Genomic DNA, 25,275 nt, shown 5'->3' on the forward strand with positions numbered 1-25,275 from the left:
GACGCTTTTGGCTAGTTCGCTTTGCGCCGAAAACATCGACGTCGAACGCTCGCCGTATCTAGAGAGAGAAAAGAGAGCTATGTAAGGTTTACTGTGGACCCTCGACGCGGAAGTGTCCAGCGCAAAGCGAACCGCCTTAAACACCACGCCTCGTGGGGACTAAACGACTACTGGATGGCGGTAATTACAAGCGGAAACAACCTCGTATACCTCGACTAAACTATGGAATGGAAACATTTTTAAACCAGCACCTGTATGGCCAATAGCTAGCTTGTTCTGAACGTGCCCGAGTCGAAACGGCGGTTACGGAGAGCATGCTAACGCCATGCCAACTATACACTAACTACAAATTTGCAAGCTACATCTTAACCTTTATATCCTGATGAAATATTGGGCCATAAATTTAACATATCCGCTATTAAAAAAAAAACACGAAAAAAGTCATTGAAGATTATAAAACAAATCATCAGAATACAAAGAAACACCTCGCAATTTGGCCACGTAAGTCAAAGTGCTTTTCACTCTGTACACTAAATAATTATCCATGCAATTTGTAATGTACTTCAGTGAGCCAATCTTGCACAGAGGAGCATTTATAAATATCATTTCTTAGCTTATATCATCACTATCTAAATATAGCAGCTCTATGATATTATCATGTAAGATTTTCTATCCATAGATAGATTTAAATGCTCCCTAAGATGTGTACTGTAGCCGATGCACCTACAATGGCTGGGAGGGTAGTTGAACATAATCCTCTATAACGCAATATATAACATTGCTATCTCACTCTATTTGCGTATAAAATTGAGATAGTATGTCACCTACAGGTATGTCCACATAAACCTATTGACTTAAATAAATTATCTCAGTAAATAGATATGATGTGAAGACACCTTTATATTTCATCAATATAAAAATAAACATTTAGCAAAGAATAGAAACAAATATCAATTGCCATTATATATTGCATCTGCTACCGTACATGCTTGCAGGAAAAGAGCAACTCTAGTGTACTAAATGTATCAATAAAATATAAATTGCAATACAAAGGGCTTTAAAAACTGATAAAATTAAAATAAATATATTATATGCATTATATAGGAAATATAAAATACATATTTACATGCTGTGTATCGAAATTTATATGTGCAATATGCCCAACTTCGAAAAAAAAAAACATTCGTCAAGTGTGCTATTAAAAAAATATTGTAGAAGGTATAATAAAAAATACTACCAAAAGAGATGATATAAAACTGTGACGTGATTTGACTGTAAAAGAAAACATCTGTATCTTCCCATTTGTAATTTGCTGTTGATATTTAAATACAACATTTTACAATCGACAAATAATAAATTTCAATTACATCAAATTTCTTTTTAAATTATAAGTAAATTAAAATGAAACAAATAGTTATTAACCCTCCCCCCCTCTTTTTTGCAAAAAAAAAATTCGTTTGATGACATGAAAATGATGATGACGTAATAAACATCTAGCACATTCCATCCCGCATACGAACAAACACAAACAAACAAAACATTTACCGTCCACACGTCGGCTCTATGCGTTACGTCCACCTGCCGCGGTAAGCGGTAAACTTACACTTTATACATATTCCACAAACCTATAAACTTTGGACAGACATAAACCTTATACAAACGGTATAAAGTTCAAAGTTGCAAGAGGTACCTTGATTTTTCTCTTAAAATGACCTTCAATTGTTAATACAGTAAAATTTATGTCTGTTCTCTAAATACATTGCTTTTACGGTTAAATAATAATCTAAGGTTTTTTATTACAATTCAGCCGTAAAAGCCTTATATATTTTATACCAAATAAATTATTAGACATTACATAGGTATATCATTATAATGAATATTATAAGCGTTAATGAACAAAATAATAATCGTGAAAGTCTGTAAACCATTTTAATACTGCAAAAGGGAAATCAAGCATGCCCCATTGTGATATAGCTACTACGTTTTTTAACGTTATAAGCACGGTTATAAAAGTGCCCAAAACGATACCCCAATAATATCACCTTGCATTTCATGAGACTTAATTAAATGGAGAATTAAATAGCCTATGTATTCTTAACTTACATATGCCCATATTACGGTGGACTGAAAAGAGGTTTCGTAAATAATCAATACCATACTGGTAAGTCTTGTGTTATATTATTCTACGGAATGGACAAAAAATTCATGACGAGATCCCCATATTGAGAAAACTACACTACAATATATTGATGATTAATTTTTAAATACTTTGTAGTACTATCAAGTATGTACTATAAATTCAACTGTGTATTATTTCGTATTGGTCACTTCATAACTTTTTAGTGGTGTTATTCGATTTTGGGACCATTCAAGTTTGATTTAGTTCGGCTAATTTGAAGGCGGTTGTTGAAAATAATTTCCTTTTTCAGTACGCATAAATTTTTTTTGTTGTAGTATTTCCTAGGTAAAAAAAAACTATAAGTGTGCTCTCTAAAACAATTTTTTTTTTGGTAGGGGATGATTTTTTTTTTTTCATCTGTTTTAATGTTAAATGGAGTACTTGGAAACAGTCCTGGCTAGGTTAAGTGATGAAAAAAGAATGTATAAATGATTCGATTTCCATATTCAATCGTTAAATATGTTTTTTTCAGAATGAAAACTACGAATTTTTATAATTATATTTTAATATAATAATATAATTTTAATAGATATTTTAATATCAGAATTCTTCGTAACCATAAAAATATACTATTTTTTACATTTTTTTTTACGGAATGAAATGCAAGGGCTATAACGTGAACCATTTTTTGTTGCCATATTGACACTCTGTACAATATCCAATACCCCGGACCCAAGCGAATAATTTTATTCAATTAATAACCAAAACTACCCATGATGCAAACAATTTTACATGCAAATAATAAATCTATCTAACACTGAACAAAAGGAAGCGATGCAGACGGGAGTTAGTATTGATAACATTTTAGGATTAACCGTCTCACGAAGCTTGTCTATTTTGTTAAAATTTTTAATGATTTTTCTTTTTTTTTCTATCGATTTATGAAAAATTACCATTATATTTCAAAAGTTAATTCTTCTTTTGGAAAATAATGTTAAAACTTACAGAGTCGTAATGATTATAATTTTCTTCAATTTAAAGGGTATCTATAAATAGTCAGATGTGCGAAAACTCCCGAATTATGTAACCGAAACTGAGAAAGAAATAACTTCGTAAGACAGTTTTATGCTATAGGAAGAGGCCATGAAATGGGAAATACTTATATAATATATTGGGCCAATTAATTTTATAACAGTTCTGAGCTTAAGCATAGTGTTGACACAGATTATAAATAACATTTCCTTAAAAGTAATATGTGGATAAAGAAAATTTGGGTTTTAATACGTACGTTATGGAAACATAAGTCTCAACGTATACGCGTTAAAAACCACAAAGTCCAAAATACATTTTTCGACTGTCCATTCGTACAAACCTGGTCAATGATATGTTATCGATGGTTTCATTTGTTCAAATAACGTGGGTACTCAAATTTTATCCTTATAAAAATTCCAGTCTGCTTTGCGACATCATCACTGGATAAAAGTGTGTTTATACTTTACTCAGACAGCATTGTGCTTGTAAGTACCCGTGTAGGACTGCCATCGAACTGTCTGGTGACGTCACGCTATCCTCCAAACTGCGCATACAACCCTGCGCCCGGGTTCGCTGAAGTTGAGCACACGCACCTTTGCCAAACGTGGCCAGTGTCACGTTCACGCTGCTCGCCGCCGTCACGGTCACGCGGGGGTCACGCGCATGCGCACACGTACCTGCTCACGACTGCGGTGTTACTGTGCAACTGCATCCGATGACGTCATCCACAGCGCGCATACAAACCTGCGCCCGGGTGCGCTGCAGTGTCACGTTCACGCTGCTCCCGTACGCTCGCCGTCACAGTCACGCGGGGTCACGCGCACGAGCACACGTACCTGCGCACGGCTGCGGTGCTATTGTGCAACTGCGTCCGATGACGTCACGCTGCATACATACAGCGTCACGGTCACGCCATGGTCACGCGTGCGCACACGTACCTGCGCACGGGGCTGCTGAGCGCGAGCGGCGTGGGCACGCCGAGCGCCTTGATGCGCTGCTGCATGGTGGGCGAGGGCCGCGCGCCGTTCGCGCCCGCGTCGTAGCGCAGCGGCTCCATCACCACGCGGTAGCCGGACGTCGCGGTGCCGCCGTGACTGCCGAACCGAACGCTCCGATTAATCTCCATTCATCAATGCATTTGCGATGAACGAAAATAAATGAATTGGACTAATTAGTTTTTGTGCAAACGCCTGAACGGTCTTGGCGGGTACCAAAACTGTTCAGTGAAAACTTTTCATATACTTGTTTGAAATTATTTTTTAGAGAATTTAACATTGCACCAGAAAGTGTAGAAATTTCAAATACAATTAAGATAAACTACATTATAGAATAAAACAAGAAGATTTTGATGAAAGCACGATTCAAAACACACCTGTCCAACACCTGAACTCACCCACCAAACCAGCAAACTCACCTAGTATTCCTCGAGAGCGGGCTGAGCCGCGGGTAGTGGTGCGGTCGCGGTGGCAGGTGGTGGTGGGGCTCCGGGAACAGGTTCGTAGAGGAGCCCCGCCGCTGCAGGGGCGGAGGCGTCGGCTCGCAGTCCGCTGACTGCGAGGCCCCGGGACCCTCCATCTCGCCCTCGTGCTCCTCCCGCCCGGGGGACAGCTGCAAACGGGGCTCGGGTGTTTATGGGACATTACACAACAGTACAGAGAGCATGCGGTAGTTGGTTACAATGGTGCAGCAGACGTCACTCTAGAAAGGAAAAAGATTGGTAAAATCAGGCACAATTGTTACGGATCTTCTCTGGTAGCTGCGCTTTTCCACACGCCGATATAGGGATAAAACAATCTGTAGTGAGAATAAATGTTGTACATTATTGCTTATATACCTCTCATATAAACACTGCCTTATAACACTCAAAGACCGATTCGCTCATTGAGCAATCGGTCTTTCAATGGGAAAATATATAAAAATTAAGGTCATTTAATCCAAGTTTCTATAATATTTTTCTAGAGTATCTTTTAGTTCAGTATAAATGTTTGATACTTATATTTCAGTGTTTAACAAACAATATACATTTACATTAAAAAAAACCCAGTGGAGAGCCAGACATACGGCATGTCTTCAATTCACCATTCATATAAGAAATTGTGCATAGAAAAATAAACTTTATAGCAGTGAATTGAAGGTATGTAATCGCTCTACAAGCATGAAATCTATTGGACTCTAAGATGGAGTTGTACTATATTGAGCAAATAAAAAATTACTACTTAGCATGTGAAAAATGCGTATGTTTTGCAATTTATTATCCAATTTATTTAGATTTCTTGTATTAACAGGTACAGGGTGTTTGTTCATGACATTATTCAGAACAGAGGTGTTTAAACAGTTTTCAATGCTTAATAGAATTTTTTAGAAGGGACGGTCAAACATGGATTTTTCTAGAAATCCAATTCGTTTTTTTCCATTGGAATTCATGAATACAAGCTGTGAAACTATAGGTAATGGAAAAGACAGATTTTTAAGAGTAATGTGGTCACTATAACACATTTAGGCGAGGACTTAATGTAAATATATCATATTGTGACCACTTTACTAAAAAAAATCTATAGGCTAATAACCACCAATATATCATTAGATCAGACCATTGACTTACAATAAAAAACAAGAGTCAGAATCACGCAATCAAAAAGTGTCCGAAGCAAAACTCTGCCTACGCGTGTGTTGGGCACAATTTTTTAAATAAAAATCGCAAGACTTCGAAGCTTACTTCGACGAAATAGGGTGTTAATTTCAATGAAAATTATATACAAAGCTGCTCTGGCAAATTTTGACGACATTTCCATACAGGAGTATCCAGTTATTTAAAGTATGTCAATGGATGCATGTTGACAGAAAGTTGCTGTTATTACGCAAAAACATTATACAAAAATAGTTATCAGTGGATATTAGCAATATGTATTTTGAATCTTTGATATTTTTTAATACAAGATGTTATTTAATTGTATACCATGGTCATTGTATCGTATATAGATGAGTTTATACAAAAATTTAAATAAACAAAAAATCACCACAGTTTCTCATAAAAACGTCGAAAACGTAAAAATATATAAACATCAAAGATCCAACTATTCGATCATTAATAACAACTAGATACACAATCATGGACGAATAATGTTATCACTAAAACTTCACCCGGGCCAAAACACCGCTTTTTGGAGCTTCGTAGATCCGATTTTAGCTCATTTGAATACGGTTGAATTTATTAAAGCAAATACTGATAAGCTTAAATTTACTGTAACGTTTATTTCGGTCTAGACTAGAATTTTTGACAAACGCATTCGAGGATAGCTTTTCGACAGCTTTTCGACTTCAAAAAAGAAGATTTGCAATTCGACTGTATTTTTTTTGCCCCATGATTATTAACTTGTAATATTTTATTTGAAACCGTCAAATAAAAAATTGACAAGTTAAAAATTATGAGACAACAAAAAATGAATGTTCTTTCGTCCAACTAACGTTTGGGATTGTGTAGAGTGGTTGTTAACGATCGAAGACTCGAGCGTCCGCCGCAGCAAGCGCGTCCGGCCCTCACCTTGTTGTAGTGCGCGTGCGCGCCGAGCGGGCGGTGCGCGGCGCCGTTGTCCGCCGTGTACGTCTTTACCTGCGCCGCGCCGGCCGCTATGGTCGCGACGCCGACGCCGCCGCCGCCGTCGCGCCGCTTCTTGCCGCCCTTGTACATGTACTTCGAGGGGCGGACGAGGCTGGAAGGTCGTTTGTTTTTGTTTTATGTCATAGTCCGCAATGGTTGCTTGATGGTAAGCGCTATGAACATTTGGAGAGGTGGTAGGTCGATTGCAGACCTCTACAAATGGATTATAGGTTTAGTTTTTACGATAATTGCACACTCTTGTTTCAGTATAGACTTCACTCACGTGTAAATAATAATTTGTGTAATTCGGCGGGCACACAAGTTCGAATGATAGATGATATAGTCATATTATTTGAATACAATATTTTCTAAACGTTGATGCTGGTTTCAAGTTATCAACATCATTTTATAGCGATACGCTACTAACATAAAAGAATTATAAAAATTCGGGAAAAAAAAAAGCCACGTGAACAAGATAATAAGTTTACGGTAAATCAGATAAATACACTGTAGCCATTTAAAAAAATTAAAGTAAAAATAACAAACTTACAGAAATAGAAAATTAAATTGCATAACTAACTACCGTGTACACTCCCTTGTAAGAGAAATAATATGTTATAGAAAATAAAGTTACTAACTTTTCGAGCTTTCTTTCATTCCACTTCAGTGGGCATCGTTATTTACACGTCTTTTAAACAACCTAATAAAGAAGCAACTAATTAATTATTTTCAAATTTATCATAGATATAATAAAATACAATAAAAACACTCGAAAAATTAACAACATGCTTTCAGAACTTTTTATATATCTATGAGGTCATTTGGTGGCTCGTAATCGTAAGATTTAAACAAAAAATCGTGTGAAATTTGACCATCTCTAAGACACTCAATCTCCTTTTATACATAGACTTAAATTTCATGCGGAAAAGGTAAAAAAAACACAAAAAAAAAAATTAAAGCACATACAACTCACCTAGGATACTGCGGGCCAAATTGCGTGTAACAGCAGTTCGACCAGCACCCCTTCGAGAAGGGGTTGTAGCCACCAGTGAACTTGCCCGTCACCTGCTCGTTGGTGGTGCGGCCCCGCGACACCAGTACCATGTGGAAACCGGTTAGACCGAATATGGGTATAGCCAGTAACGCTATTATGCCCATAATCACCATACTGGTTTCGTTCTCGTTAAGGTTATTGTGGCGGTTAATATGGTAAATAAAAAAATATTTATGAACCAGAACGGTAAACGATCACTACATAGTATAAGACACAGACGCTTTCTCTGTCTATCTCTATGTCCCTATGTATGCTCAAATCTTTAAAACTACGTAACGGCTTTGATGGCATTTTTTCTATTATACAGAGTGATGCAAAAGGGAGGTTTTATATAAAAAAAAAACAATACAAACAATGTATATCTTTTTAAACTCACGAATATATATATATATATATTTTTTTTATCTAATTATTTAAATTATCAGATTCTTAAATTAAAACATTCAAGCAATAACAAGTGTAGTTATAAGTTGATATTTCCTAAGTTTAATTCGATTAGCCACTAAGGATTAGAGATAAATTGTAACAAGTCTGAGGATCCATACTGAATCGAGATAATCCCATATCATAAGGTTATTATGGCTTCATTTGAATGACTAAATCTTAGCCTTAACGAGGCATTAAAGTCTCAGCCTGAGGATTTTTTTTAAATAACATTAGTATGTCATATTTTCGATATCACAAGACTTTGATAAAGAATTTTTTTTTTTCGGTGTAATTTTTTTGTAACTGGCCACCTTCAATGGGTTCTTTCTACAGAGAAGCAGTTTTTCTTTACGTCTTTTCTAATTTCACGCATAGAAAAATTGAAAATATCATAAATAAGGATATTTTGCTCTAAATCCAAAGCGTATTTCTTGGCACAACAACATTTTTTTTTGTATAGAACCAGATTGTTTGCAAAAAGGATACGACACTATAGGCTCGACCTGCGTCAGAGTTTTGTTGTTGTTCATAATGTAGTACAAGCTGAGGCCGAAGATACTCAGCATGTGTATTGAGAGCGATATTAGAAAGAAGAAAAAGAACCTATAATTCCGTCGACCTATGCAGTTGTTCACCCATGGGCAGTGGTGGTCGAATGTCTGGAAGGATTTATGTTACATTTAATTATTATTATTATTATTTTTATGTCATTTTTTATGGCGTATATTTATTTCTAAGCATTTGAATTTTAAAATGATTATTTGTGACAAAAGAAGAGTTTACTATTCTATGCGTATAAACTTAAAAAAAATACGTATCAAAGAAAATGTATTCCAGCGCCACAGTTGATAACACAATAGAGAAAAATTTTACACGTAATAAAATATTTCATTAATATTTTACTACAAAATATGTTTATATTACGTCCTAATTAATATATATTTAACACGAAACGCTCGCGGCTATGTACAGCAATACTTGTTATTGATTTCACTTATTGATTTTTCTTATTCTCGTAAAATCTATAACACAATTAAGGAAAAACGTATAATTATAAGTATTAATGAAAACAATGAATTATTAATATTTTTGTTATAAAATTCTTTTGTTGTTTTTTAAAATTACATTACAGCTTTTCCCACGCTCACTAGTAGGTATATAATCCAGGGTCTTATAATCGATAAAAAGTCGTAAGAAATATCTACTACTGGGTGTTTATTTCTTTATTTTCACTCACTTAAACATCACATTAATTAATTTATTCCCTAACAACTATATATGACAAAAATATTTAAGCAAAAACATTAAAAGGTAGCCCAACTCACTTCTACCCCTTCTTCATATTTTTGTCTATGATCCGAAAATGACTTCGAGATACGTAATGACGCACAGGCCATAGACACCAACCTCTATACAATGATTGCACACGGAGCAGTGGGAGCATCTCGGCGGCCTGTAGAACTTGCACGTGACGCACCACTTCATGCGCACCGTGATCCCGTTTATCTCCACGCTGCGGTAGAGCGGCGCTCGGAAGTCGTCCTCGCGGTCTTCGTCAGGTGGGGCTGGAAAGGTGGTATTATTTATTGTCTATGGTAAGATAAACAATCAAAACATCCCGGCTGTAGACAGGGCATGAAGTTTTTTTTGTTTCCCATAGACGAAAATAAAATTCACCAACTTCAAGACATGATTCACCAAGAAAAGAATTATATGTGATATAATGTTTCTCTTTTGTTTATCAAGTAAAGTACTAGCTAAAAAGTTAAAAACGTATCTGCATACTCACTTGCAGTTGGTCTGAAAAGGGTATGTTCAGGCCCCATGTGATTTATAGAAATTTGAGTCTCTTAAAAACTAGTTTTTATTTATAAAATTGAATAAATAATATTGATTTTACAATATCAGTATTCCGTTTCAGTCTGGTAAGAGCCTATTTCTATATTATGTATTCGTAAATTTTATTCTATTCAAATAATATTCATTTGGAAAAATATCATGCCCAACCCTGAAATTGAACCCATAATTAATGTGATAGGATTAATAAAATTATGAGGTTCTCTTGTCTAATCTTTAGCTCTCTAATAAACATTTGTAACGTAAAGTGGACATACACCACGCCATACAGTTACTAATATATAAAACAAATATTTCAATGACTCACAATGTTTATATCGCAATTCACCCCGCCTTAAATCCCACTATTACGTCAATACACTGAGTGCGATAAAATGCGATTCTTACGCAAATTCCATCTAATTTATGGGACCGTGTAATTAGCTAATTGAAGGTGAACTATGAGGGATTCAAGTTGAGGAAACTCGATTGGGGGGTCAAATTTGCAGGATCGAATTATATCGAAACTTCAAAGGCTCTAAATTGCAGGGTATGAAGTTACTCTGTGTTAAAATGTATCATAGATAATATTAATGTTTTCTTATGTGCTGAAAGCTACGTAATAAATGCGTGCTAGCTCGCGTCGTCGATTGCACTAATTAATTTTGCTTTAGAGATAAAAAAATGAAATAAATTTTTGAAGTGAAACTTCTTTAGAATCGTTGTGATTTTAAACCGGATGCAACGGAAAAACGACAGGTAAGGGACACAAATACAAAAATGTGTAGAATGAAGCCGGCAAAGAATGAGACAGAAATATACATACTATTTTATATATATTCATCTCATTCTTTTGTCGATTTACTGAAGTTTCACTTCTATTGTGTGTAAATCGCACACACACCCTTTTTTTTACCCTTTAGATGATTAGAAACATTGAATAATATTTATATTTTCGACTCAGAGATAAGTCGGATTAATCGAGTAAACGTATCGTAAACATATTTTGAAACTATATGAACACACTCTAATTTCTTACGATTTTAGTTATGTTATTTTAGTAATAACGGTAATAGTCTATGAATTATGCAATAAATTAGGCTTAGGCTTAAACTGAAATGATCAGCAATGAACAATTGGATTACTTTTATGAGGACAAATTATAACCTCGACCTCGTAACGCTTTCTTATTTTATATTTTCCTTTTTTATGTCAATAGCGGGCAACTGAGCTAGTGGTTCGTCTGATAAGCGATCACCACCGCCCAGCAATACCGGCGCGAGCTGTTCTAATTCGTGCCAAATCGTGCTCGACTCCCACATTAAGATTCTTAGAATCTTCATAAAAAGAATCAGTCCCGATAGATTAGTTTTAAATAATATTACTTATTTAAAAGTAGAAACAAGCTTACTTGGATAGATAAAAGGTTGTGGCGTATTTTTAGCGTGAAGCAGATTAATAATATTCGTAATATTTTATTTTCGTTATAGGTCGACAAGGTTGAAATAAGATTTATGACTAAATAATGAAAAATAATGTTTGTTCTTTATAATTTTAAGACATCTTTCAAATATGTTTCTCATAATACTTTTATATTATATACTAATATTATAAATGCGAAAGTTTGTGAGAATGTGTGTGTGTTTGTTGCTCTTTCACGCAAAAACTACTGAACCGGTTGCAATGAAATTTGGTACGTAGATAGCTGGACAACTGGGATAACATATAGGCAACTTTTTATGCCGATATTCCTACGGGATACGGACTTACGCGGGTGAAACCGCGGGGTGCAGTTAGCTTATAATAATTTGTTGGATCATTAAAATACACATTTAGTAATTACGAAATGTAAAGTAATTACGAAGTGTCGTTTTTATTAATGTACCTAATTAAGAATTTATTTACGGCGCTTACAATGTTTGTTAATGTCCAGTCCAATTAAATATCCATTGATTAAATATTACCACAAAATAAAGCTTCAAAAACGTTATTTGATTTATTATTATTCAAAATGAAAAATGCCCTACCAAATCACCTTTACGGAATATTAAAATCATTTCTCCAGCAGCGTCATTTTATAGTGCGACAAGGGGAAGCACTGTCTGATCTCTGCCCTATAAAAGCAGGTGTCCCACAGGGTAGCGTTCTGGGCCCCATACTCTACTTACTCTTCACAGCGGATCTGCCGATATCAGAATCCTTAATCACTGGAACCTTTGCTGACGATACCGCTATACTAGCTACACATAGCGACCCAAAAATAGCCTCACAAATACTCCAAAAAGGACTAAATAGCATATCCGACTGGCTCAAAAAATGTCCCAACTATCCCTCGAAAACAAAATACTTCTGTACAAGGCAATACTGAAGCCCGTTTGGACTTATGGAATCCAATTGTGGGGTACTGCATCCCATTCAAACATTGAAATCATACAAAGGTTTCAAAATAAAACACTCCGCATGATAACCAATGCTCCCTGGTTCGTACCAAACGAATTATTACACCGTGATCTACGCCTACCCACAGTGAAACAGGAAATTGTACGCCATACCAAAACTTATAAAGAGCGCATCGAACGACATCCAAATACTCTGGCCCGGCCACTAATGGCAAACCACAACAAGGCGCGACGTTTAAAGCGTAAAATACCTCAAGATTTAATACAATCACAGTAAACATAGTTACTGTCTAAACAACGAGGATATGACAAAGGTCACATACCGAGCGCGCCAGCAATAGCACCAACCAACATGCTGCTGAATGTCCCACACAGGAGACAGATTGTAGTATTAAAGAATAATTAAAAAAAAAAAAAAAAAAAAAACTTTAATGGTACATTTTTCATCAACATGAAATGGTAACACGTAGTTAAAATGCGGTATTTTTATTTCTATTTATTTATTTATTTAAAGGGCTTTATTTTACACACGGACAATAAATAGAACACAATTTTACATTCTTCTTCAACCTACTTCCGCCATTTTGACCAGTAATATGAAAAACTCAGAAATCAAAACACATGCTTAAAAAACCTTAATCGAAAACAGCAAGAAGTCCGGGAATATTAATGAAAAAAGTGGCAACATTTGCAAAAGCAATGTCAATTAAAACCTTACACTGTTGACTGCTCAACTGTGATATTGAATTAACAAATTGGTGATTCACAATGCAATTAAATCCTGCATAGATGCAAATAAACAGATCAACTTAGCCTACCATTGTGCAGTTTGCTTTCATGAACAACCTCCCGCAGGTTAATTTTAGATGCGAGATACAATTGCATAAACCAATATTTAGCTAAGTCGTAGGAAACATATTTAAAATAAAATTTTAACTGGATATATTTGTATACAAACTTTACTATAAGTCTCTGTCGCTACCCGCAGTTTTGCACATGTTAAATTCAGAGGAGTTCAGTAGATGTTATTAGACATAAAAACTTTCCTTTTCAATCACGCTATAAATCCCCCATCAAAATCTGTTATACAATTTTGAACATCTTGGCATACATACACACACACAGATGGCGAAAATGACTTTGTTTAATACTTTTTACACTACATAGTGATGATAATAAATAAAATGTAAAAAATGCAGTTAAAAAAGTATTAAAAAAGTTCCTAAGCTGAAATGTTATGTCTTAAGTTTTTTTTTTAATTCCAATCTATCAATTACACTTTTAGTAATTGTGGATATTCTAGAAATTTTGTGTGAGGACATGTGAGTGAGTGAAAAAAAATAAGCATGCATTTTTCAAAGTACAGACAATTGTTTAACTTGATCTGAACTGGATCACAAAAAAGCTAACATGATGATATAAATTTGAACTGTACCCTACATGAGTACACAAGAAATCTTTATAGAGTAGTAGCAGTAGAATATAGGAAATTGAACTACAAAAAAGAACTTTCTTTGAATGGATACACATCCGAGATAATTTCAGTAATTTTATTGAATTAAATTATTATATTACTATCATAATATTATATTAATTTGCATGACGGTGTATGATAGATTCCTATATTATGCATACATAACATCCCCTTCATTAAAACACTATAGAAATCAACAATTTAACAACTACAGTTTATGTCCATCAAGGCCATAAACGCTAATATTATATTCCATAAAGATATAGAATTAACACTTAACATACCTTTTGGTATCACCCCCGGGTCCATGAAAGTGGCCAGTGTAAAATTGGCCAAAACAAAAAATGTTATGACACCTTGATATGCAGGTACCCATGGGTGTTTGTGGAGATAATACTGGCAACTGAAAAACAAATAAAAAAAATGTTCATGTTCGCAATACAGATGATGTATTCTATAAACATTTTTGAATAACCACAGACAAATCCTCGGTACATGTATGTAAATCAGTACATAACTACAATTGACAAGACAATTTGCATCAAATGGTAACCACAAAAGCTTAATCATATCACCAACAAGGCTTCGTTTAGACCATTTAAAGATATATGTGCTCTGAAAGGGTCTGTTGAAACATAAAAGCATAAAAACAGTATGATACAATTTCGAAGTGGCCTCACAAAGTGTAAATAATTAGCTGACAAACAATTTAATTTGGTTTCAAGCCATTAATATGACTAGTGCAAGAGCAGAAAAGCTGTGTTTATGTAAAGTCAAATAGGGCAAAGGTAGCCCGAGGATATTAATAGCAGCAAATCTACAATCTTTATGTGAAAGTTGTCAAATCAAAGAGATTCATACCTTGCGAACATAATGTATACTTACGGAAAATAAAAAAACAGGAACGTCGTGCCCAACAGTAAAGTCCAGGCGAATGTCGCGGGGATGTATCTCGTTTTGAGGTCGCATTTGGGCATATTGTGTCAATTTTATTTTCCTAAAAGCAATAATTAAATGAATTTTATTCACTACAGACCAACATGGCCGCGCCTATTAATGTGACAGCTAGAAAATCTGTGTGGCATTAATGACTTTGACGGAACTTGATTACAAACAGATTATTCAGAACATGTAGATAATTAATAAAATATATAATATATATAGAAGATAATATAAAATGGTATAATAAGTAGCGTAGGTAACGCTACTTAGTATACCATTTTATATTATACCACTCCCTTCTAAGTTACTCTGAGTTAATACAAAAATACTCTAAGATGTATAAACACTTAATCCAAATTAAAAGATAGAATAGTTTCTATTATTTTAATTATGATTAAGGACAACCCGGGCGGAGACGGTGGGTGCAACTAGTTATTTATAAACTGTAGATCATCAACATTCCCATTATATTATACAGCATAGAATGCACTTAAGTTCTTGAATATACGGAGTCCACCAGTACGCTAACATAATGCCTAAAGATATTATTGTTGATAATGTTTTCACTGCATATTGCCATAGTGGACTCAAAACTGTATTAAAATATGTCTAGTAATTTAGATACGCGTAACGACGTACGTACAGTAGATTATCAAACCCAAATAAAATATCATGAGCGTCCAATTTTAAAGTGCAAGACAATAAATATTTTTCTGTGAAATTTAATTCGCATATTCAATCAATACTTTACTATAAATTAAAACTAATAAATCCACGTAAATTCGATGGATTGTCAAAATTTGTCTTTGACGTCATGAAAACCAAAAAATTTGAAATAAATCAATACATTTTATTGGTTTCTAGTTTGACACAGACAATAAAAATCTCTTTAGAAAAGTTTTTATTGGTTGAAATGATCATGTGTCAATTTCGGTACATTATTATTGGTTAATTTTATATTCGAGTCAATCTCGCGGATAAAAATGGCCGCAGTGTTGTTTCCGTGGTCGAACGGTATGGTGTGAATCTTTTTTCCCGTTTTTTTATAAAAAGTTCTTTATAAAGTTTTATTTTTTATCACATAAAATTGTTGAATATTTGAAACGTGTAGATAGCCACGATGTCTGATAGTACTAGCCCTAGCGTTTTAAGTTATTTAAGGCAGTACAGGTTTCAAAAGAAACCTACACCTGGCTCCAGTGGAACGGTCACAGTCGTAACACCATCAAGTTCTCGTAAGTAAAAAAAATTAAAGTCAAGGTGATTAAAAATTTACCAATTTGTCACTGGTTTAACTAAAGGTATAAAACCCTTTTCGTAATATTGTTATGGTGGACCACGTTTGGACTTGGGGCTTTGAGTTTTACTCTTAGATTAAAAGTAATTACTATTGAATTTATAAGAAAATTTTTTCTCTTTAAAGTGGCATTTTTTTAGATAAATATTACGATTAGATTCAATTATTACCTTTACCACATGGCAAGCACCAATTAACTTAAAATAATATGCAACAATGTTTTTTAATATATGAAAAAAAAACTTATTCGTTTGTAAATTGTCGTGCCCATATAAATCAATTCTTACATCTTTGCACATAGATCAAAGGTGTGTTTCTTGCATAATGCTTTGTCAGCAATGGCCAATGCTGAGCTCTAGCCTAAGTTAGGCTTGGCTTGTTCTTATTATGTTTATAATTTACAGTTCTATAAAGTTTTTAATCTGTCAGTTAATCATTTGTGTAAAAATTATATTAAAATTTTTATGGCTAAATACATATACATTAAAAAAACATCTGCAGCATAAGTGTCTTATGTTTTGGCAAATTTTTCGTATAATCAATTTTATTTAGACATGGATTGTTATAAATCTTTAATGTAACATGTGCTTGCAAAGATTTTGTAGTTGATGTTAAAAGATTTTATTAAAATTTTTAAACTAACACTTGTATTTTAATATATGTTAGTTTTGGTTCCATCCTAATACACTATGATGTTTATTTAAACTACTAGCTTTGCTGGAGTAGTTATTCAGAATAGTTTATTCGCTGTTATTATACATATAAGCCTTCCTCTTGAATCACTATCAATTTTTTTCATCATAATCTGTTTCATAGTTTTAGGGATTTAAGCATACATACATACACAGGGACAGAAGTGACTTTGCTTTTTACTATATAGTTTATACCTCTCTATGTAGTGACTCAATAAAAGCACCTTAAACATGCAAGGTGTTTTCCTCTAACATTATAAATTTACATTGTAGAAAGTCAGATAAGAATGCCAGCACCAAACTCATCACAAACAAGTGGACAAGTAGTCTACAAACGCATCAGGGTGCTAGACTCAGATTCTGATGATGCAGGGACTCCAGCTAAGAAACCAGCCACTGTAGAGCTTACAACTGCCATTAAGGAGAGACGATTTAGAAATATGTTGGAAATGTTTCCTGATATTTCTCCTTTGGTAAGATTTAATTATTGGATAGGTAACACCACTAATTATCTTGTGAAATTTGTTAAAGTGGTGATAAAGAAAGTTACGTAATTTGTGATGATTCTTTTGAAATTAATGTATTTGTTACCAATATATTGTTTTCTATGAATGTCAGCGGTGCAATTAGATATTATGTAATTTTAGTAGGCCAATAATTATAACATATTTATTGAAAAAAAGAAAAATGACACAGAATGCCATTATTATTAAACTATTTGTGAAGTGCCCAGCACACTCCTTAAACAATTAAATATTGGATTATTATTGATGACTGATAAAGAAAAATATTACTTATTTAATTTCAGTTTGTAAAAAATACCCTTGTTAAGCATGGTTGGAATGAAGAGAGATCCCGTGATGAACTCTTAAAACACGATCCAGAGAGCAATGAAAAGCCCGCTACGTCCAGTTTCTTTGGGTCTCGGCCGGGTTTCACGGGATTGGCGAGAGTTAACGGAACAACGATTATACGTGTTACTAGTGGACCAACGGCTATCGTCCGGAAGCCGTTAGCAGCGAAGGGCGGCAGGGCGAGGCGGGGCAGTAGTGGTAGTGAGGACGATGACTACGGTGTTCGGAAAGGCAAGGACGATAAAGTATATGATAGGTAGGTGGGCTTCTGCTATATTAAACAGAAAGCAACATAACATGGAGTTGATTTTTTTATTTGTAAACATTATCCATCCCATATCCTATTAAATACCATTGTTTGCTTTGATACCCTCCCAAATCCCTATTTTTATTATAAATGCAAAAACTCTGTCTGGCTGTCTATTTGTCTCTTCTTCATGCCTAATCAAACTAACTGATAGTTGAAAACATATAGGTTTTATCCTGTGACAAAATCCCCATGTGCTATGCGGGAGCATCCACGCGACTGTCGTTATTATTACCAGCGGAATACTAGTATTCTATAACATCTATTTAATTTTCAGTGATGATTCGGACAATGAAATAACTGACGACCTTGTTGGTGATAAGCGCAAAGTTTTTGAGTTTCTCAATACAAGCAGCCTCAACGAGCTGTCTTTACTCAGTGGATGCTCACAGAAGAAAGCTGAGGCTATTATAGCGCAGAGACCATTTAAAGGATGGCTAGATATGGTTAGTTATAAATATTGTATTTACTTGGAAGCAATATGCCTACACCTATTTATATTAGGCCTTAGTAACATCAATAAAATAATTCATATTTCCTTTATACCTTTATTTCTCATCTAAATAGCTTTGTAATGTAAATACAAATTTCAACAATAACTGTGTTTAAAATTCATTGTACTCGCCTCATAATAAATATATAATACGTAAATTTTTTTAGACCTAAGCCAGCCAGCCAATCTAGTAATTTTGATGAAAGTTGGTACAAATATAGTTTGGGACTTAAGAAAGAACAATTTTTATATCGGAAATCCCACTAGAATGGGATCTGAGCCCATATCCTTTTCCTTACCTTTCCCAGTCCTTTCCTTTATTCCTTTCATCAATCCTTTCCTAATCCCTTCCCTCCGTCTGCAATTGACCTTACGCCTCTCCAAATGTTCATGGGCGGTGATAGCGCTTACCATCAGGCGACCCACCAGCTCCATTGCCGACTATAACATAAAAAAAAATCTATGCATGGAATACCCCGGGACTGTCCATCATTTTACTAACTACGCGGGCGAAGCCGCGTGCGCTTAAGTGATGTAGTTTTATCCATATTCCAGGTAGAGAAATTCAACAACAACAAAATGTTAAGCACAGAACTGCTGAACTCGACACAAGAACTGTTATGCACTAGAAATAATATACAGCGTTTGATGAAGAAATGTGTGGGTTTAGCTCAGCAGCTTGAATCAGCTGTGGCGGCTGGAGCGGGCCGACTCAAACAGCCTGGTATATTGGATTCTAGGTGAGATTCTTTCACAGTGCTTATAATTAAGAATCTAACTTGTTGTATGCGTTTGATGCACTTGTAAAAATATCTAATGACAATTTTGACTGACAACACATGTCCTTTACTTGAACCTTATGTGTGCGATTTTCCATAAAATAGTGAGAATGTTTGTAGAGCTTAATGATATACCTCATAGGTCCTATTGTGTTTTTTAATTGTATATTTAACATAATTTAATTTCAGTTTAAAGCTAGCCCCATATCAGCTAGTTGGTCTCAACTGGCTGGCGGTACTACACAAGCAAGGTGTCTCCGGCATATTAGCTGACGAAATGGGGTTAGGGAAGACTGTGCAAGTGATTGCTTTCCTTGCACATTTGAAAGAGACCGCACAGGCTAAGGGCACGCATTTGATTGTTGTGCCCGCTTCCACTTTGGGTAAGACGTTGGGTCATTTATTTATCATGTAATGTTTTTTAATAAAATAAAATAATTAAATTTGTTTTATTATAATGAAAAAATATTAGGTGTTTTAATAATCATTAAATGTTTTCACAGATAATTGGAGCAGTGAATTGGCTCGCTGGTGTCCGTCCCTCACTGTGAGCAAGTACTACGGCCACCCAGAGGAGAGGCGTTTATTACGTATTGAATACGCGAAGCACCTTCATAATTATGACATCGTACTTACTACGTGAGTGTTTGTTTGCCTGTTTGTGGTTAGAAATTGTTTTTAACTGTACTGTACTGTAGACTTGGATTTCTTTTATTAGAAGCAAAAAGTACATTATTATATAACGTTTATATATCTCTTTATATTTCCATTGGAAATATTAATGAATTGCATCTAAAATAAATGAAGATTGAGAGACAAATGGAGAAAAAAAGAGAGAGTTTTAGTTGGAGTTTGAACTCTTTCTACTTGTACTTCTTTATTTGTATTTTTTATGTCTAAACTACAACTGATTTCGGTGGAAATTCGTAGGATTTTATAGATTAAAGTAATCTCTAAAATCCCAAGGGAACGGAGACTGCCATTATCAAAATTTTCCTTTGTCTGCCCGGGTGATGCCGCGGGCGGAGAGGTAGTATAACATATATTTTAATGAAAACTTTATTGGATATGAAATAATTCCAGATATACAATGGTTAGCAGTTGTCCGGAAGAACGTAAAATGTTCCGCATCACGCCGATGCATTATGTTATCTATGACGAGGCGCATATGCTCAAAAATATGTCTACACAGCGATACGACAATTTATTGAAAATTAAGGTAAGAAGGATCCCTTCAATCGACGAAAACATGATAGTTTCCATTTTATACAAAAAAATATGATAAATAAAATAAAAGTTTGAAACAAATACTTTGCCTACATACAGTTTGGGTATGGGTATAGCTCTCGTGAAATAATGATATATTAAAAGAAATAAAATACATTAAAATACCAAAGAATGCAGAATTTTGTAAGGACAAACAAAAAAAAGAAAAATTGTTAGTTGATTTGAGAAAACTATTTATATTTCAGTCAAAACATAGGCTACTATTAACTGGGACTCCGCTGCAGAACAATCTCATCGAATTAATGTCTCTGCTCTGCTTCGTGATGCCACATATGTTCTCCGGAAAGACTGACGATTTAAAGAATTTATTCCAGAAAAATGCTGTGAGTTTTTGTTAATATTGTCAGCAATGTTATGGTAAAACATTGTATTTCGTAATTTACAAATCAATTTACAGCAATTGATCATTAAAATTTTTTAAACAAAGTTATAATAACTTTGTTTTTAATACGCCTTTATTAACTTGTCTAAACTGTCTAGTAAAGCTCTCTGTTTGTATGTAACCAACTCCTATATACACGATTTGATCCCCTTTAAACCCATAGACAATGATAATAGAATTATAACTGTCTATGTGATATTGTACACTTCACCAATTAGTGACCATAACATAATTTTATAAGGTTATCTTCTTATCCCGATTAGAATGGCCAGGATAATAGAATAATTTCCTTACAACCTACAGTAGGTAACTGAGATAATTTAGTTGATTTTATCATTAATGCAACTTAAAAACCAATGATTAGAAATTGAATAAAATGAAATGAAATAAATATCAAATAAAAATAAAGTTCGTCGACATATTATGCAGATTAACAACACTAACAATCTTCCAGAAAGCGAAAACAACAAAGAAAGCAAACGGCAACACAGAGGAAGATGTTCCAGCGTTCGAACAGAGTCAGATCACGCAAGCGAAACGCATCATGAAGCCGTTTGTCTTGCGACGGCTGAAACAGGAGGTGTTGCAAGACCTGCCCAAGAAGACTAACCACAAGGAACTGTGCCCCATGTCAGAGAGGCAGCAGTCATTGTACAAGAATCTCATTGCTGCTTTCTCGGCTAAGGATGGCATGGTAATAAGCTTGCTGTTGATGGTTTTGATCATTCTTATTATTTGACTTTCCTATTCTAAAATCATATTGTTTCGTATAAAATTTTAAATATTTTTTGTGTGTTATGTTGTTGGCAATACAATCTAAATACTTATACATAGAATGCTAGGGTTTTCCCTATTGTCACCAACTCCATTCAACTTCCTGTTGATGTGGTTTACCAGTAAGTACCCTTTGGTCTCTGGGTGGCAATAAAGGAGTTTGACCACAGTGGGTAGAAGTGGGTGGTTGTGTGTGGCCAGTATGTGATGAATATAATTCTAACCTTTTCTAACCCATGAAAACTTCTCGTAAGATCTAGAAAGTTGTAAATCATATTATCGTTCTGAAAACTAAAGTGGATTAATGATGATGATAAAATTCTAGGTGCACGCAACAACAGAACAGAGCGGCATGTCTATGATGATGGACATGCGCAAGCTTGCCAACCACCCGTTGCTCCTCCGCTACCACTACCAGGAGCCCGAGCTAAGGAAAATAGCAACCAGGCTGGCCCGGGACCCCGGCTACAAGGAAAGGAACGAGCAATACCTGTTCGAGGATCTGCTGTGCATGTCTGACTTTCAGATACACCAACTGACTCAGCAATACCCTGTGAGTTGTAGACTCGGACAAAGACAACATTTGTTTAAGCGCACACACACACGCTCACACACACGCACACACACGCGCACTTTATAACATAATATATGATAAGATAGAAAGAGTGGTGTGCAGTATATTGTCCACTGAATAGGTTCCAGCTCAGGTATAGATATTAACGAACCGCGATACCGCGACGTTGATTTTGAGCCAAAAACATGGAAAATCATACTGGCACAAATTTTGTAGAAAAATAAATGATAGAATAAAATATAATAAAGTTTTACAAATAGTACAAATTACATAACTTGCACACCTTATTATCATCATTAATGTTATTTTAATTGAAACCTTTCCAGTGTATAAAATCCTTCTCCGTACCATCAAACCTCATAGAAGACTCCGGAAAGTTCCTGAAACTCGATGAAATGCTGCCCAAGCTGCAGGCGGAGGGGCACCGAGTGCTGATATTCAGCCAATTCACCATGATGCTGGACATCCTGGAGCCCTACCTGCAGCTGAGGAGATACCGCTACTTGAGGCTTGATGGCAGTACTGCTGTGAACGACAGGTCGGTATTTTTGTTGTGGTGTTTAGGGTATTTTGGTTTCTTTTTTTATATCTTTATAAGTAATGCAGCTAGTGGGTCACCTGATGATGAACGACCATACACTTCTAAACATGAATTGCCGACTTAAATGGAAAGGGGTAAAGAATGGTTTTAATGACAGGAATAAAGGAAAGGACTGGGAAGAGTAAGGAAAAGGATACGAGTATCTTGCTCCCCTACTCATCGAACGAAGCGAATCGAACAAAAATATTCGCATGCTACTATTTTGCGCCGATCTTCTGTGCGGGTGTGGTACTTCCCCGGTGCGAGCTGGTCCAAGTCGTAACAAAGCGTGCTGGACTCCTACATTTCACTTTCATTCAATATATTTGAAAACCATATTGCTACTTAATATTTGAGGTCTTATTGAGGATCTCACACATTATTTTCTATAGTTAATTTGTATGTGCCTAGATGAATAGTTCTGATAAATTCATTTCATCAGATTTTTTATTCAACTAGAAATAATCACTTACTTAATACTGTCTGTGGTGTTATTGTTGACCTATGATGTTAAATGGGGGATATTGAAACATATGTTATTCCTGCGTAAATTTACCATAATTCTCTCTATTATAAAATAAAGATAATGAATAAAAGGTTACAAAAGTATAATATCTATTTCAGACAAGATCTCATAGATCAATACAATGCAGAAGATATATTTGTGTTCCTGCTATCAACGAAGGCAGGTGGACTCGGCATAAACCTGACCGCAGCTGATACTGTCATTATTCATGATATAGACTTCAATCCTTACAACGATAAACAGGCTGAGGACAGGTAAACCTGGGAATATATTCGTATAAAGATTAAATTATAAAATTTTTAAAGATGAAGAGTCACTTTTTAAAAACAACAACTCATTTGGAATGTCTTCTACCAGGAAGAATTAACAAGAATAATACAATACTGTTTTTTTTTACTTGATTCTCCTTAAAATATTTTAGATTGTAAGAATGATTGTTTTATATATTCTGTACTACCATACCTATTTTTATACTGATGTACAGTGATTTCAAGAGAAATTTCTTTGCATATTTATGTGTTGATTAATAATGTTATTCAAAAGGAAAAAAGAAAGAACTGAACATATTTCCTATTGCAACATGTCCAATATTGATGTGTTTGAAGTGTTTCAAACAAAATTGACAAAAAATCTACTCATATTCAGATGCCATCGCATGGGTCAAACTAGACCAGTGACGATCTACCGCCTCCTGAGTGCCGGCACCATCGAGGAGGGCATCTATCAGGTCGCACAAGAGAAGCTCACCCTGGAGAAGCATGTCACTGGTGTTGATGGTATGCTTTGTTACTCTATTATTTTTTATGTCACAGCAGGTAACTGAGCTGATGGTTCGTCTGATAGTAAGCAATCACCTTGGTCCATGAACATTTGCAGAGATAGTGCTACAATTACATACTGCTCGCAGCACGACTAGTTCAAGGAAACTCCCATAGGAATGAGATGGTAAAAAGTACCTTTTCACTCTCAGCCATTTTAGTATTTCCAGACACAAACTCACTCAACACTCTTTTTTTTTGCTTTAAGTCCTAATTTTTTACTTTTACTTGTTCCAGCTCGATAATGTTGAATCTATATTCTGTATCTCAATAAAACTATTTGTATTATCTTAACAGAAAACGAGCCAACAGAACAGAAGAACGTAGTGCGACTGCTCTCAGCCGCTCTGGGTCTGACTTCGCCGAACAAATGATGTTCGCCCAAAGATGGCGTCATTGTCATCGACTAGTGATGGACCAAGTGATGGTTAGCTGTTATAGTGGATTTCTATGATAAATAATGTAATTAATTCTTGTGCATTTGACATACATGAGTAAAATGTTAAATTGTGATGCTCCCACCAAAACAGTAACAAAGTGTAAAGTGTAGTGTAAAAGTGAGTTAATGGATATTAAGGTAATAAATTGCTGAAATTATTAATCTTGTTTTTGTTATGGGTAGATATAGTGTAAAGCAAATTGATGTAAGTTCTGAGATGGTAAGTTGTGATAAATTTTAGAACAGCTACTGCCTTCACTGTATTCACGCTTGGTGAATGTCTAAAGCCAGTTATTATAATATGTGCTATAATACATACCATGATATAACAATAATAAATATGTAAAAGGATACATTTTCATAGACTACAGAATATGTCTCATCGATTAAATTACATGATAAATTCAATAAAATTAATATTCAATCAAATTACAATATGCTATATATTTTAAATAAAACAAATTTTGGTTCCATTAATTTTTAGAGATCTTATGGGCAGAGTTGCCAAATATACAATTGTACAATATTATATCTGAGGATAGGAGTTAATTATAAATTTTCAACATCAGTTTTATGTGACTATAATAGGAAAA

General features: G+C 34.8%; 2 protein-coding genes across 2 annotated transcripts in view; one reads left to right on the forward strand and one right to left on the reverse strand.

Moving 5' to 3' along the window:
• Positions 1-15,013, reverse strand: part of LOC119838634 (palmitoyltransferase ZDHHC8B-like) — a 19,203-nt gene extending 4,190 nt beyond the window's left edge. Inside the window, exons 1-8 of the mRNA XM_038364654.1 lie at positions 14,824-15,013; positions 14,223-14,341; positions 9,637-9,794; positions 8,716-8,888; positions 7,723-7,917; positions 6,693-6,861; positions 4,566-4,759; positions 4,090-4,245 (exon numbers count right to left, since the gene is read on the reverse strand). Coding sequence (XP_038220582.1) covers positions 4,090-4,245; positions 4,566-4,759; positions 6,693-6,861; positions 7,723-7,917; positions 8,716-8,888; positions 9,637-9,794; positions 14,223-14,341; positions 14,824-14,915 — 1,256 coding nt within the window. The 5' untranslated portion in view covers positions 14,916-15,013. The remainder of the gene's footprint in view (positions 1-4,089; positions 4,246-4,565; positions 4,760-6,692; positions 6,862-7,722; positions 7,918-8,715; positions 8,889-9,636; positions 9,795-14,222; positions 14,342-14,823) is intronic.
• Positions 15,014-15,872: 859 nt separating this feature from the next.
• Positions 15,873-24,841, forward strand: LOC119838722 (SWI/SNF-related matrix-associated actin-dependent regulator of chromatin subfamily A containing DEAD/H box 1 homolog). Its single transcript, XM_038364808.1, has 15 exons — positions 15,873-16,115; positions 17,143-17,342; positions 17,678-17,979; positions 18,308-18,476; positions 19,079-19,263; positions 19,492-19,685; positions 19,806-19,941; positions 20,386-20,521; positions 20,775-20,912; positions 21,426-21,665; positions 22,071-22,298; positions 22,646-22,857; positions 23,524-23,679; positions 24,071-24,201; positions 24,541-24,841. Exons 1-15 carry the CDS (start codon positions 16,001-16,003, stop codon positions 24,615-24,617), a joined length of 2,619 nt encoding a protein of 872 aa, XP_038220736.1. The 5' UTR covers positions 15,873-16,000; the 3' UTR covers positions 24,618-24,841.
• The last annotated feature ends 434 nt before the right edge of the window (positions 24,842-25,275 follow it).

Source organism: Zerene cesonia, unplaced genomic scaffold, assembly GCF_012273895.1.
Source record: "Zerene cesonia ecotype Mississippi unplaced genomic scaffold, Zerene_cesonia_1.1 Zces_u004, whole genome shotgun sequence".
Lineage (NCBI taxonomy): Eukaryota > Metazoa > Arthropoda > Insecta > Lepidoptera > Pieridae > Zerene > Zerene cesonia.